The sequence below is a fragment of the Typha angustifolia genome, chromosome 15 (genome assembly GCF_048772165.1).
Source record: "Typha angustifolia cultivar Huaian chromosome 15, ASM4877216v1, whole genome shotgun sequence".
In the NCBI taxonomy this organism is placed as follows: Eukaryota; Viridiplantae; Streptophyta; class Magnoliopsida; order Poales; family Typhaceae; genus Typha; species Typha angustifolia.
In genome coordinates, this window is record NC_133253.1 from 3,185,185 (window position 1) to 3,199,026 (window position 13,842).

At 38.4% G+C, this 13,842-nt stretch overlaps 3 protein-coding genes across 4 annotated transcripts; 1 reads left to right on the forward strand and 2 right to left on the reverse strand.

The window, feature by feature from the left end:
* Positions 1–1,767: 1,767 nt before the first annotated feature.
* Positions 1,768–5,138, reverse strand: LOC140778732 (uncharacterized). Of its 2 annotated transcripts, none has more exons than XR_012107239.1 (3): positions 4,875–5,138; positions 3,620–3,680; positions 1,768–2,155 (listed from the first exon to the last, which is right to left on the reverse strand). XR_012107239.1 is itself a non-coding variant. In XM_073123581.1 (3 exons), exons 1-3 carry the CDS (start codon positions 5,093–5,095, stop codon positions 2,143–2,145), a joined length of 300 nt encoding a protein of 99 aa, XP_072979682.1. In that variant the 5' UTR covers positions 5,096–5,138; the 3' UTR covers positions 1,774–2,142. The 2 variants fall into 2 exon arrangements, 1 of the variants encoding a protein (XP_072979682.1); XM_073123581.1 differs by having other exon boundaries at positions 1,774–2,160.
* Positions 5,139–6,670: 1,532 nt separating this feature from the next.
* LOC140777774 (phosphatidylinositol 3,4,5-trisphosphate 3-phosphatase and protein-tyrosine-phosphatase PTEN1) lies at positions 6,671–10,406 on the forward strand. Its single transcript, XM_073122116.1, has 7 exons — positions 6,671–7,044; positions 7,211–7,387; positions 7,562–7,675; positions 8,229–8,411; positions 8,676–8,912; positions 8,996–9,097; positions 9,321–10,406. Exons 1-7 carry the CDS (start codon positions 6,757–6,759, stop codon positions 9,453–9,455), a joined length of 1,236 nt encoding a protein of 411 aa, XP_072978217.1. The 5' UTR covers positions 6,671–6,756; the 3' UTR covers positions 9,456–10,406.
* Positions 10,407–11,118: 712 nt separating this feature from the next.
* On the reverse strand, positions 11,119–13,558 carry LOC140777773 (pentatricopeptide repeat-containing protein At1g08070, chloroplastic-like). Its single transcript, XM_073122115.1, has 2 exons — positions 11,474–13,558; positions 11,119–11,261 (listed from the first exon to the last, which is right to left on the reverse strand). Exon 1 carries the CDS (start codon positions 13,480–13,482, stop codon positions 11,725–11,727), a length of 1,758 nt encoding a protein of 585 aa, XP_072978216.1. The 5' UTR covers positions 13,483–13,558; the 3' UTR covers positions 11,119–11,261; positions 11,474–11,724.
* Positions 13,559–13,842: the final 284 nt, after the last annotated feature.

Consider the following 13,842-nt stretch of genomic DNA (forward strand, 5'->3'; position numbering starts at 1 on the left):
CTTAAAAGGGTGTGGTTTCCAGCACAGTAGATGGGTTCCCTCCACATCGCCCGACACGTGGCCGTTAGCGACATGTGGGGAAGCAACGAAGAGGTTCCTCACACTCCTCTCTCGCAGTGAGAGGAAAATTCAGGTACATTCAGGTGGTGTACTGCGTCACATGATTAGGGGCCGATCGGATCGTCTGCAACCTCAGATGCAGGAAATTTCCAAATTCTTTACAAATCACCCAATATGCATCTATTTTTCACGCACCCCTCCATTTTAATGTACTTCTAATATAGGTATAATTTGTAAAAGAGACAGCAAACTCCTGCATTCTCTTGGTTTGCGGACCATTTGCTGCAATGGTTAGCGGAAGGAGCGGATGACAAGGACGGGGAATTTATTGACCGCTATCCATAGGTGTGGAATTTTAAACTCGGATACTAGTCGGATCTGTATACCAAATTGTTCGATCCGATAACTTACCTCTTCCCCATCACCATATATAACCGACCAACTATATATATAAATCTTATAGAAATGTGGTTGTAAATTGGCAACAATTTTAGAGAGTCCAAGACCCATCGTATTATATATATTATAATAAGGAATTAATACGAAACAACAACACAACGTTCAACATGTGAGGTGAGGTCGATATAAGAATTAAAATATAATAAAAGAGTACGGGGATCTCGTCTTTCTCCCTACCTCAGCCCCTCGTTCACTGCTGGGACGTCAATTGCTCGAATTAAATGGGGGTACATTTAGCTGAGAGGATTCACAAACACTCTTCTTCTTCTTCTTCTTCTTCTTCTTCTTCTTCTTTTACCCCAATTCTTGCATAGGATCCTATTGAACATTTCATATCTTTAGTTCACCACATGCTATCTCCTTACACTCTCCAGTCCTATTGCTTGTGTATGGTCCAAAAGCCACAGCTTGGCCCCGTGATCTATTATTGTGCACTGGGTAACATAAAGCTCTCAGAACTGTTTAGCAATAGCTCAATTGAGAATATACTTATATACTCATATTGAAATTAGAATTCCAGTGCCCAGAAACCTCTGCTTATGAGACTACATCTCTTTTTTTTTTTTAAATTATTTACTTATATACCCCTATAAAATATATATTTACACTCAAAATGCATTGTTTATATAGTTATACTATTTAAAACTCTTACATTTTGTGGAATATCCTTTGGAGTTTACTAGCCTCTAAATTTCGAACAATTTAAATACAAAAAGATAAACATATCAAGTAATTCTCTTACCAATTTTTTTTAAAAATCTTTTTTAAGACTTACCTTGAAAAGTAATTAATAGCGTATCTATATAGATAATATATGTTTTAAGAGGTATCTATTTAAATGTAAACTTTAGAGGGGCATTTAAGCAAATAAGAAATTTTTTCAGGGTACACACGTAAAAAAATACTTGAATTATTATGTAAGGGAAGTTGTACAACCATTAATGTGGATGTGGACTCATACAACAAGATATTCCACCTACTTCAATAAACCATCTACTACATCATATATATATATATATATATATATATATATCTTCCTTTTCTTCTTCTATTTTTTCTCCTTTTTTGTGGGTAAGATAGGATTATTATGTTTTTCCCTTTGATCTTTCAGGGCAAAGAGATAGATCTTGAGATACACATCAGAATGCAACTCAATTAAATGCTAAATCCATCCATTAGATTTGTAGAATCACTACAAACCTATCCTTCTTCACTTTGATCATTAAGCCACCAGGAGCATCTAAAACTTCAATTCTTCCATATTTTTTTATGTCCACAAGCTACAATATCTGAAGAATATAACTGATAAGGAGAAGCTGAAGATTCTGGTAGTGACAGTGCCATACATCTTTGCATTAACAAGCATCATGGTGTGAATAACAGAAGGAAAAAAAAAATAACAACTCATGCCAAATATTTGGAAACATCAAAACCATACAAAGCCAAATCCTTGCTGATGCCCTACAAGATTATAGAGACTGGAATGGCCTCCACTGGTTATGCCTTGCAATGGACCAACCTACAGAATGAGTTGCCTACTTGCAATTGTACTGTTCTACTAAAAGCCAAACAATTCCAAGCCATTCTCCTTGCTCTTTCCTTGAAATCACATCTGTTTTCGACTTAATATTCCTCTCTGCTCTGCGACAATGATGCGAAAACAAGAAGGAATGAAGATAATTAAGATGTCATTGTTTTATTTGCAATTCATCAGGTCTAACCCAAATCCCCATCTAAGAATTTGAGCTGAGCTGTAGGAGAGAAATTATTCTCAACTTGATCTCTATTTGGTTTAAATTAGGCTCAATCTTTTTTCTTCTATTATACAAACAAAGCACTACAAGAAATCTAGCGATAATTGTGTGTTATTTCGGATATCTATGCCTGTTTTATCCCAAGTAATTTTCAAAAATCGTTTAAAATCATTTCCCACATAAAGATACAGTTTCTATGCCAAAGCTTTATATACGTTGTTGTAACAAAAATATGAACAAAGCCAAAAAGGGCTTATGTTGTATATAGAATTTTCAAATTCAAATTTGAGGTTTCTAATAAATAATATGCAGTTGAGAAAAAGAGTATATAAATAATCTATCTTTTAGTAAAAGAATGGAGGGGAAAAAAAAAATTCAACTCAAGGTGGGAAAATGAAATATCTAGAAGATCTAACATTGGATTACACTCGCTTTGAGCTAGCTGACATGCATAAAGAATGAAGTAGAAATCTAGTGAATACTTTTCAAGCAATCACAAATGGCATGTAACATGCATGCAAGTACATGATATAAGAACATGAGAGGAGAATCATGACAATTTAAATGGAATTAGTTATTCTCGTTTGATTGGCAAGGTCCTGAGATGCGAGGAGAGTGACTAATGTACTCTCCTGGAGAAAGGAACCGTGTCATATTGGATACTCTTCATATAGTGAAAGAAATTTAACCTAGCGCCCACATGCAACATGAGGCCCAAATTCCAAAATGCCTTTTCAAGTACTTCATATTGCACTAAGCATGTAGATGAGTTGCAATTTGGATCAGACTCTGTCTGGACTTAAACCAAATGTTAAAGGTTTAGATAGTATTGTGAACATAGAGAATGTCACAACTTAATCTTCAAGGAACAGCATGACTAGTTCATATCCCACATAGGAAAAATTTCTATATCCTTCAGGCTCCACAGTCCACTAATTGCTTAGAAAGGAATTTTCAGCAACAAATCTTTGCATACCTGTTATAGTTTTCAGATGCAGATGCATCACAGTACTGGTTTCTCAGTTTGCTTCCAATACAACTTATACAATACAATTTCCATAGCAAAGATGCAAGTGCGGAGTCAATCTTTGTTAACTAAATATGCAACGTAGTGAAGGTTTTATCATTAAAACCTGTGAAGTCTGTTCAAATATCTTTACCGAACACCGTTCTGTTAGAGCTTCAGAATACATTGACAAAGTGATTGGTAGGATCTAGTACAAGGATGGCGCAAATTTTACAGGCTTTCATACATTGAAGAAACCTCTCGACTATGGAACCTTGTCTTCTTCAGAAAGTGAAAATGCAATAAATAGACAGAAAGGTATGACAAAATATGCTGCTACCTTTAATAGCTCTTCACTCTCTTTTGAAATGACGCCTATCCGAGACCAGTCGCCACTATATCTATACATGAAAAACTCAGAAATTTAAACCTTCTAGATTTCCAAAGTTAAGAGAAATAACATATGCTGTAAAGTCCAGAAAATAAGGGTTGAAATGAAATAAAATCCGATATTTTCCTGCCTCTTATTGAATACTTTATTGTGAAAAGCCTGCATAAGTCATGACGGGAATGCAGAAAATAAATTGAATAGAAATGAGCATCCAGAAAAGACAACTAAGAGACTGTCCACAAAAATTTCTTTCTTACATCACTTTTGAAGGAGAGCTAGGAGATGGAGGTTTATGATTGTATGAGGAAGATGACGAACGTCAGACTAACAGCACAATGCAGAGAACATTAGCACTCCCAAAGTTGCAAAAAATGGAATAGCCCTTCATTTGAGAAAGATTTGTATAAGATATTACATACAGATAGCGACAAGAAGACCGGCTAATTTATAGTCAATATAATCTATTGTGTATTAGCAGACAATCTCCCAAGATGTAAGAAGAGTTACAGCACACTAGGTTGTACATATCGTTGATGGTTAGTAGAAGGATGTAATGATTAAGAGAAATGTATGTGCAATGCAGAGAGCTCGGATCAATCTATAGAGAAACTAGACAAATATTTCCTTTTACATAGCTCTCAATGATCCACAGAGCGATATACAAAATGATCATTGAATGAGATTTTCCATTTAGTGCCGGTAACAGGAAAAAAGCTACAAAAGAAGATACTATTTACCATCAAATGACCGTGTAAGAACCTTGAAAAGTAAGTTTATATACCTCTGAATGATCTCAAATTTTTATAGTAAATACTATTGAAATTGGAAGATTATAAAAACTTCATGTATCCCATGCCCCGTTTATTATATACTTTCGAAACTATGTCCAACTAGTACCCTGTTCTTTTTAATAATATCATTAAGTCTATCAGGATAGTGGAGGCCCTAGTAAGCTGAATGCATCACTAGGAATCCCTTCATTCTTGACACATTACCTACTCATCCTCATATAACCCATGAAAGTTAATAATATAACATCAAATGAAGCTAACCACAATTTGCTCTAAAAGAAAGGAAGAAACTTCTTGCATCCAACATATATGATATTACGCAGATGAATTTCTCAATCAAGTCCTTAAACTGTCATCCTGCAATGATCAAGAAGGACTAGAGATTGTGTATTAGATAAATTCACAAGCCTTACCCAGCATCAAGGAATCCCAGGCCAAAGACAGCAACTGCGGATTTGGCAAGAAAGGTCTTTGAAACCCTAAAAGAAGAGATGGGTCCGTCCATTTTAGAGGCCTCTCCCGGATTTTCTAGTTTCTTCGCCCGTGTGCGCTGGAACTGCCTCCCATTCCCCCTGAGAAGCAGAGTCGAGAGGTCCGGAGAAGGGATAGAGCGCGTAATAACCGAAGCTAACATGTTTGTTGTTTTGCCTCAGTGAACTTGCTCTGCTCTCCATCACCCAATGTTTATAGGAATTTTACGATACGAGCCTTTCAGTTTCACTATTTATATGTCCGACCATAAGAGCCCGTTTGGTTGAACTATAAGAAAAATTGGGATTGAAATAAAATAGAGATTATCACGAATTAGACGGTATTTGGTTGAAAAAAAAAAAAGATATAAGAATAGAGTTTATAACAGTAGGGATAAAAGAGTAAAAATAATCAAGTTGATCTTCTTATCATTTCCTTAGTTTTGATTAAAAAAAGATATTTATAATTTTTTTTATTTTTGAGAAAAATAGGAAATCTTATTAAGTTTGAGAAATTAAATATAAACTGTAATTTTATTATCATTTTCACGATAAAATAATACAAATATATCACAAATAGTATCCCATAGAGACATTCCATACTAAAATTGTTTCATTATAAAGAAATTTTAATATATTATAAAATATAATATATTTAGGCAAATTACTCTTTTTTCTAAGATGGCATAACTCCAACCTGATCCTAATCTTGTTCTTTAATCCCACCTAAAATATGGGATAAGAAAACGGGATAAACTGTTTGGAATTTATCCGGCATAAACTCGTTAAAAGGAAAAGGAGAAGAGAAAGAAAATATGGGGTTCTATTCGTGAAACATGAAAAGTGAAGGTTTCATAACTATAAATAAACTTAAATGAAGGGTGTTATATGCTAATTATTTTCCTATTTAAACCCCGGCTCTGCGGCCTTCGTGTTTCCCCTCGCCTGTATTCTCGCCATTGTTCTCTCCCGAATAGGGCGGAGAGAATGGCGCTAATCGTCGTTCCAAGTATAGCTTTAGGACAACTTTTAGCCCTTTTTACCTCACCTTATCGTGGTTTCTCTCTTCTTCTGTGGGAATTGAGCTCCCTAGGATTGCAATTTGGCCAATTCCACACCCTAGGTGCTCGGTTTGAGCACTCAGGGAAAGGTGGTACCCTTGAATGCGGCTCCTTTTTGTTCAGCATCATCTGGAGAAGTTTCAAAATTGAAACTTTCAGAGCTCGGAACTCGGGATCTCTAGGTGAGTGAAGCTCTCCTTTCTATGTCACACACTAAACCTGTCAGGTAGATGAGATAGAAAACGATAATTCCACTGCTTGCCTGAAAAAAGAATTCGGATCTTTTGGTAGAATAAGGTCAGAATAGTTGAAGAACAACTTTTTGGCAATGTAGATGGTGTTAATTTGTTGGAACTAAAATGAAAATGAAGGATGTATTTATTGAGAGGTTCTTTGCGATGCTTGTCTTCCATGAGGATGATTTTTTTTTTTCTTTCTTGTTATATAAGTGACAAGAGATCTTGTTAACAATATCAATAACAACGAAGAGGATTCCATCTTATAGAGGAATTAAAATTTGCAAGTTTCGTCATGTCAGTAATAGAATCTAAGGAGTGGATATTTGCACAATGAAGGGGAAAATGACGCAGTAAACCATTGGAATTTGACATGAGGTGGTGAACATATCCTCTTGGTGGATTGGTTCCAGAAAAGACCACAAGAGATGCTGAACTTTGAACTGTAATTCCTTTTTCTTAATTCTGGAGCTGCAAGTATAGCTAGAGTCCCAGAAATAAGTTTCCTTCTGCACTCGGCTGAAGATAATGGGGTTGAGATTCTCAAAGCAAGGGCCTGGAAAGGTAAAAGATGTGGCAGCCCCCAAAGGCCACAATGAGCTTCTTAATTACCTTGCCAAATTTTTCTATCTTCGAAGCATCGTCTCAAAACGGAGGAGGAGAATGCTGGTCGGGGGATATGATCTGGATATGTCATATATCACACCCCATTTGTTGGCTATGTCATACCCTGCAGAGCACATGCGCGCCATGTATCGAAATCCTATGTGGCAGGTCAAGGATGTGTTAGACATGAGACATCCAGGTCGCTACAAGGTAACAATTCAAGCAAGACCTCTAAGCTTACAATTTATCTCCCTAGCAAGACCTCTAAGCTTACAATTTATCTCCCTATGTTGGCATGTTGAAGACTTGACATCCATTGCTACACTTTATCTCGTCAATTTTATCGATTTACTATATATTACAGTTGCTTTTGTAGGTCTACAACCTATGTGCAGAAGAAACCTATGACCCGTCAAATTTTCATGGACGTGTGGATTTTTTCCCTTTTGATGACAACCATGTTCCACCATTATCACTGATCAAGATCTTTTGTGAAAGTGTATATTCATGGCTTTCCCATGATCCACAAAATGTTGCAGTTATCCATTGTATGGTATATCCTTATATCATGCTTTGTTCGTTTATTTGGTTCTAACTTTTCTGTCCCAACACTTTCTTCTGACTGATGCAAAGTAGTGTGTACTATTAAAGTAATCAACTTGAAGTTTTGTTTCCTCATGTATATGTTGCTTAATATTGATTTCATCCTTTTGAACATATCCTTTAGGCTGGCAAAGGACGAACAGGCTTGATGGTATGCGCTTATCTTGTTTACAGAGGCATGACAGCAGATGAGGCTCTTCGTCTTTATGCAACTAGAAGGACTACTAACAATCATGGGGTATGTATCATATCCACAACTTCGCGTATAGCTTTGCTACAACAGATGCTAGAATTACTAGTTGTCTCTACACATAAATGTAGTTGATAAATCTTTATATTTCTTCTGTTTAGATCTGGCTAGTGTCTGTTTACTTATGAAGACAGGAAAACCACACGCACAACCAGTTTGCTTACAAAGAACAGATACACAGATACATACGCATGCACACAATCAGTAAATGAAGAGAGATCCTCTAGGACAATCCCAGTTATAGGACAGTATTTTCTGCATTTGCTTGCGTCTGTGAAATAACATGGGTATTGCAGGCACAGGTTTATATTCTTTAGCATGCTTTTTCTGACCATTCAAAAAAAGAAAAAGAAAAAAGAACTATACCTAGAAATGTTGAGAGCATACTTATGACCCCCTGAAATGGATGCAGAAATATTAAGAAATTCCAGTTGGCTTCATTTGGTTTAACTTTCGGACACCATTGCTACCTTTTCTTTTCTGTAGTCAACTTTACTGTTCTTTGTTATCTTTCCAGTATCTAATGAGGTTTGGTGGACAGGTCTCAATACCAAGCCAACGTCGCTATGTTCATTATTGGTCTAAAATCCTAGGTTACTCAGAAGGCAGTGGGCCTCCTGTTGTTAATATGCCTCAGCCAATCAGGAGAGAACTGCGACGAATTCGCCTTTATGACGTTGTGGGAATCACCTCAGTATTCTTTGTAGTTGCCGAATTACAAGAGGTGACTAAATTAAATGCAACATCTTAAAATCATATTTTTCTAAATTTATTAACAAGAAATTTGTGGTGATCTTTTGATTCAAATCAATTCAGTCCTGCTTTTCTCCAATGGCCCGAGTCAAACAGGAAAACAAGAAAAAGTATCTGCAACTTGGGCCAATTATGATCAGTATCCAGAGAAATATATGATATTAAACTGTACACGCTTATGAATCTCTCTGTTGCCAATTTTACTCAATGTTTGTATGGTTCCCTTTTTTCTTAGGTTCCCCATCAACTCTGTCATGCATCAGTAGAAATTGCAAAAGGTTGTTGCAGGCAGATTAGGCAAGGTTATCCTAGGCCAAGCAGTCCAAGGTATTATTTTTCCTTCAATGAGAATGACACTGACGGGGATAAAGGGGAAGGAGAGTGCCCTCGCATCGTAGTGCAAATGGATACAGAATGTTCAGCCATATACCAGAAAAAATGTCTCGACTACTATTTCGAAAAACCTTTGCAGGTAAACATTTAAAATACAATTCACTTCTCTTTCAGACTCATATCTTCCTAATTTGCACTAAAGTTCTGTTTCATTCATTTCAGATGGTTGGAGATTTGCGAATTATCTTTTATGAGAAAATGATCGGCGGGCGTCTCTTCTATCTATGTTTCAATTCGGCTTTCATCAGAAGTTGTTTGATGCAGGTATGATCCTTGTGTACATAGAACTAGAGATCTCTTGGTCTAGCGTAAGACCAGGTCCTTTCCATGCTTCATAAACACCCATATAGAAATTACATAAAAAATGTCATGCATAAGAAGCCTTCTGCTCCGCAGATTGTATAATTTGATTTCTCTGTAATTTCTGCCACTGCAATTTACTTTTTCAAATACTTCAAATTTGATTGAAGTAATTTCTCACATGCAGTTCACACTTCGTGATTTGGATAAAGTTGGGATCAGAGGCAAATCAATATGTGGCTCAGAATTTTGCTTGGAGCTATTATTTGGTCCATCTAATGCCAAACACCTCATGCCATCATCCATTGATAGTGATGACTAAAAATACCTGGCTGATCTCTCTGCTGTATTATATTTTCCTTCTACCATGAGGAATAAATTTGGTTCCATCACCAGCCCTAATGTCAATTTCTTTGTCCGAATCCGTCAAAAATAGAACTGAAATGCGATGAGAGGAGAAGGTATGAGATGATGAAGAACTGTGAAAGATGTTAAGATCCGATGTTTTCGAACTTGAGACAGCAGATGAAGCTCAACTGGACGAGAAGGCAAGACTTCTTTTCTGTTATTGAACAATTATCATTCCACCATATGTTGCATATTTGATCACTTAAATGCGAGTGGAAATCTACTCGGTTAAACATCCTTTGGAACTCAAAATGACATGACATTGTGGAATGAGCTTTTAATTATTATTATTATTATTATTATTATTATTTCCTTATCAGAATCAAAGAATAAGAATAAAGTTAGTCAAGATATGCCACAAAACTTACCCAACAAAGTTCTTCCTTGACTTCAAGGTTCTGACTCATTTATTCATTAACATCAAACCCATACAAGCCACGACTCAAGACTTTAAACAAACAAAAGAGGAAAAGAAAATTCCAAAGCTTAATCAGACATAACAAAGCATTACACATCCTGTCATCATATCTCCTACCATACTAACAAAAGCACAACAAAACACCATCTACTTGCATGAAGAGAAAGAACCCAACACTTCAGTAGCTCAATTCTTCTTCAAGAACCCTTCAGCCATCTTCATGTAGTCCCCTACACCGCCGGCGCCGCCCTCGGACTTCTTCTCCTCCTCTCCGCTGCCATGCTCTCCACTGTGCTTCTTGATCAAACCTTGAGCCATTTCCATGTAGTCTCCAAAGCCACTCTCCTTCTTCTCAGACTTCTCCTCTCCACTACCATGCTCTCCACTTTGCTTCTTCATCAAACCTTGAGCCATTCCCATGTAGTCTCCAAAGCCACTCTCCTTCTTCTCAGACTTCTCCTCTCCACTACCATGCTCTCCACTTTGCTTCTTCATCAAACCTTGAGCCATTCCCATGTAGCCTCCAAAGCCACTCTCCTTCTTCTCAGACTTCTCCTCTCCACTACCATGCTCTCCACTTTGCTTCTTCATCAAACCTTGAGCCATTCCCATGTAGTCTCCAAATCCACTCTCCTTCTTCTCAGACTGAGTTGCCTCGCCGGCAGCAGCGGCAGTTGCGGATGAGTTGGCAGGCTTATCACCGCGGAGGAAATCCTCGGCCTTCTCTACGTACGTGCCTAAGCCTTTCTCCTCGAGTTTCGCATAGTGAGACGCGGAGTGGAGGAGGTCGGCGGCGGCGTTGGCTGCGTTGCCCTTGTCAACGTTGCCAGGGTCGTGGCGGAAGGCTGACGCGGCAGCCTCTGCCACCACCTTGGCACTGGAGAAGAGGTCGGTTGCAGAGGATTGAGGCTTCTTCGCGTCGGCGTTGGATTCCATAATTGAACAGTTGGGGTGGTTATGAGGTTGTTGGATACTTGGAAGGGTTTTATACAGGAATCAAGCTGAACTCTTGGAAGAGAGGCCTTGTAGTTTTGAAAGGGTTTAGGGATTTGTACGGTGGAAGGATAAGGATTTCGGGATCAAAAGGAGATGATGATAAGGAAGAGAGGTGGTTGTGGATTTGTGTTGGTGTCTTGTGCTTCTTTATAAGGCTATGAAAAATATCCATGTGTGGAATTACATAACGATCCAAGAAGCACCTTAAATGCCATCTGTCTTGATGCCGATAGATCTCCCTTGATATTTTCTTCAATGGATTCTTAGGTTTCCACGACGGATTTCAAGATGGATGCCACCGACAGTCTGCAGATATGTGGTTAGAACTTAGAAGATGAACATGACATGTTGGAAAAAGAAAAGTGTGCTTGATATAATCTGCATATTCTAAGATGGTTCTGCATAAAATTTATTAAAATTCAATTCCGGGGAAAAAAAAAATAGTAATCAACTTCAGTGTGATGCTTCCTTAATGGATTAAACAGTTGACGAATCATTGGTTTTTATGAACAACTTACACTTTAATTTTATTTTTTTATGGGAACCCTTGATGAAGAACCTCCATTTTCTTGTCAACCTTGTCAAACAGCAGCTTGGCTCGCAAAAATTGCATAGTCTCTGCCTCATGAATTGGCTCTTTTACATGGTATGGGATGGAAAACCTATCTGCATGAATATTGTTAGGCAACTCGCTCAGTTTGGTTTAACTGGCTTTGCGCTCTATCTTTCGGTGCAAACAAAATCATGTGAAAGGAAATCGAACTGCGAATCACCAGTAATCTCTGCATGAGCAGATGCCATCACTGAAATGATGAAACCGGGTTCGATCGCGAACAACAAGTTTTCTCTGATAGACCTCTGAAACAAGCTTGAAAAAGGAATGGCAGTCATTGCACACTCTTAAGTTCTTGACTATCCTTATAACTGAACCATGAGGAGTTCTTAGCAGTCCAAAGGCAAGTGCAAGTTTCTCGCTATGGTGCATCAGAGAATTCTCCGTCTCCTCTTCCTCCAAATCATAAGAGGCCATCTCGGTATCCACGACATAACCAGCTGACCTTAGTTCTCTCTTCATATGATCCAGCATTTTGTAAATCTCAGCAAATTGCTTCTCAAATTGATCAGTGACCGTGAATTCATAAACCACATTGTCAACCTCAATTGAGCTGCAACCAGGAACTTTCTCTATTCCTCGTTGGCTCATCATCTTCCTTACCTTTCCAACTCCGGCCCACCTCCTATCCCGTGCTAAAACATTTGATAGCAGAATATAATTCTCTCCGTTATCAGGCTCTAGTTCTAGAAGCTTCCTTGCTGCAACCTCCCCCAACTGGGTGTTCCGATGGATCCTACAAGCAGTGAGCAATGACCTCCAAATGACTGCATCAGGCTCTCTTGGCATTGTCTGTACGAGCTCATAAGCTTCTTCCAAAGAACCCGCTCGGCCAAGTAGATCAATCATGCAACCATAATGCTCAATCCTTGGCACCAACCCATATTCCCTCTCCATGTTGATGAAAATCCTTCTTCCTTCATCAACCAACCCTTGATGACAACAAGCACTTAGAATTGCTAAAATTGTCACCTGATCAGGCTTGACTTTCACCCTAGCCATTGCATCGAAAGCCATCATGGCAGATAATCCTCTCCCATTGATCGCAAAACCGGATATCAAAGCATTCCATGAGAAGACGTTCTTTACTCTCATAGCCTGAAAAGCATTTACAGCCTCATCCACCTCACCGCACTTCATATACATGTCGATTAGAGCAGTACCCACAAACACATTAAATCTCAAGCCGTTATTCTTGATGTAGTTATGAATCCAGACCCCCTGATTCAGAGCTCCTAAATGTGCGCATGCCGAAAGGGCACTGACCATCGTGACCTCGCCCAACTCAAAACCAGAAACCAACATCCTAGAAAACAAAGCGTGGGCTTCCTTGAATTCCCTGTTATGAACATACCCGGTAATCATCGCATTCCAAGAAACCGAGTTCCTCTCAGGCATTTCATCAAACACCCGCCGTCCATCACTGACACTAGCAAAACTACAGTACATGCTAACGAGAGCCGTGTTCACGACAACATCAGCGCCAAAACCCATCTTTGCAATGCATCCATGGACCGGAATTCCAATGCCAGGAAGGATCAACTGCGCCACGGACTTGAGGAGGGAAGGGAAAGTGGAGAGATCCGGTGTAATGGCTATCTTGGTCATGTGGGTATACACGAGAATCGAACGTAGATGGTTGTTTGAGCTGGCACTAGTCCGGATCAAAGAATTGCATAGGTCTAGATTGATGAGGTGCTTGAATTGGGTGAAGAGAAGGGGGATTGAAGTGAGCCCAGATGAGGAGAGGGAGAGGTCTACGAGCTTTTGGAATGAAGAGACTGTGAAGGGTGTGTTGGTGCCCAAGTGGGCGGGGATTTGACTCATGTCTTGTTTAGGCGAAGAGTGGATTTGGTGGAGATGGTTGTTCTTGTTCGATTTCAGATTGAGAGGAAGTCTGAGCGATCTGATCATTTATCTTCTTGCAGTAGTTTGAGTGATACGATCAATAAGATTGGTCTCAATCTTAAACTTCCTATCCGTTTATTTAAATGAGCCAGGCCCAGGTAAGATTTGGAATGCCATCTTTAAAGCTTAATTGCAAATGGTAATCAGATGCACAATCTTGTAAATATACACTATTTAGATGTCTATAAAACTTAAATAACTTATTTATATTTAGATATTCTAACCCGTTTAATAAATAGAATTACGATGACCTGATCCGAACCCAACTAACCTAAGCAAATGGTGATATATATAATTAATACATTAATACACATCTAATGAGACACCCCAATTTAATTTACCCATGTATAACATCGATTTCAATCG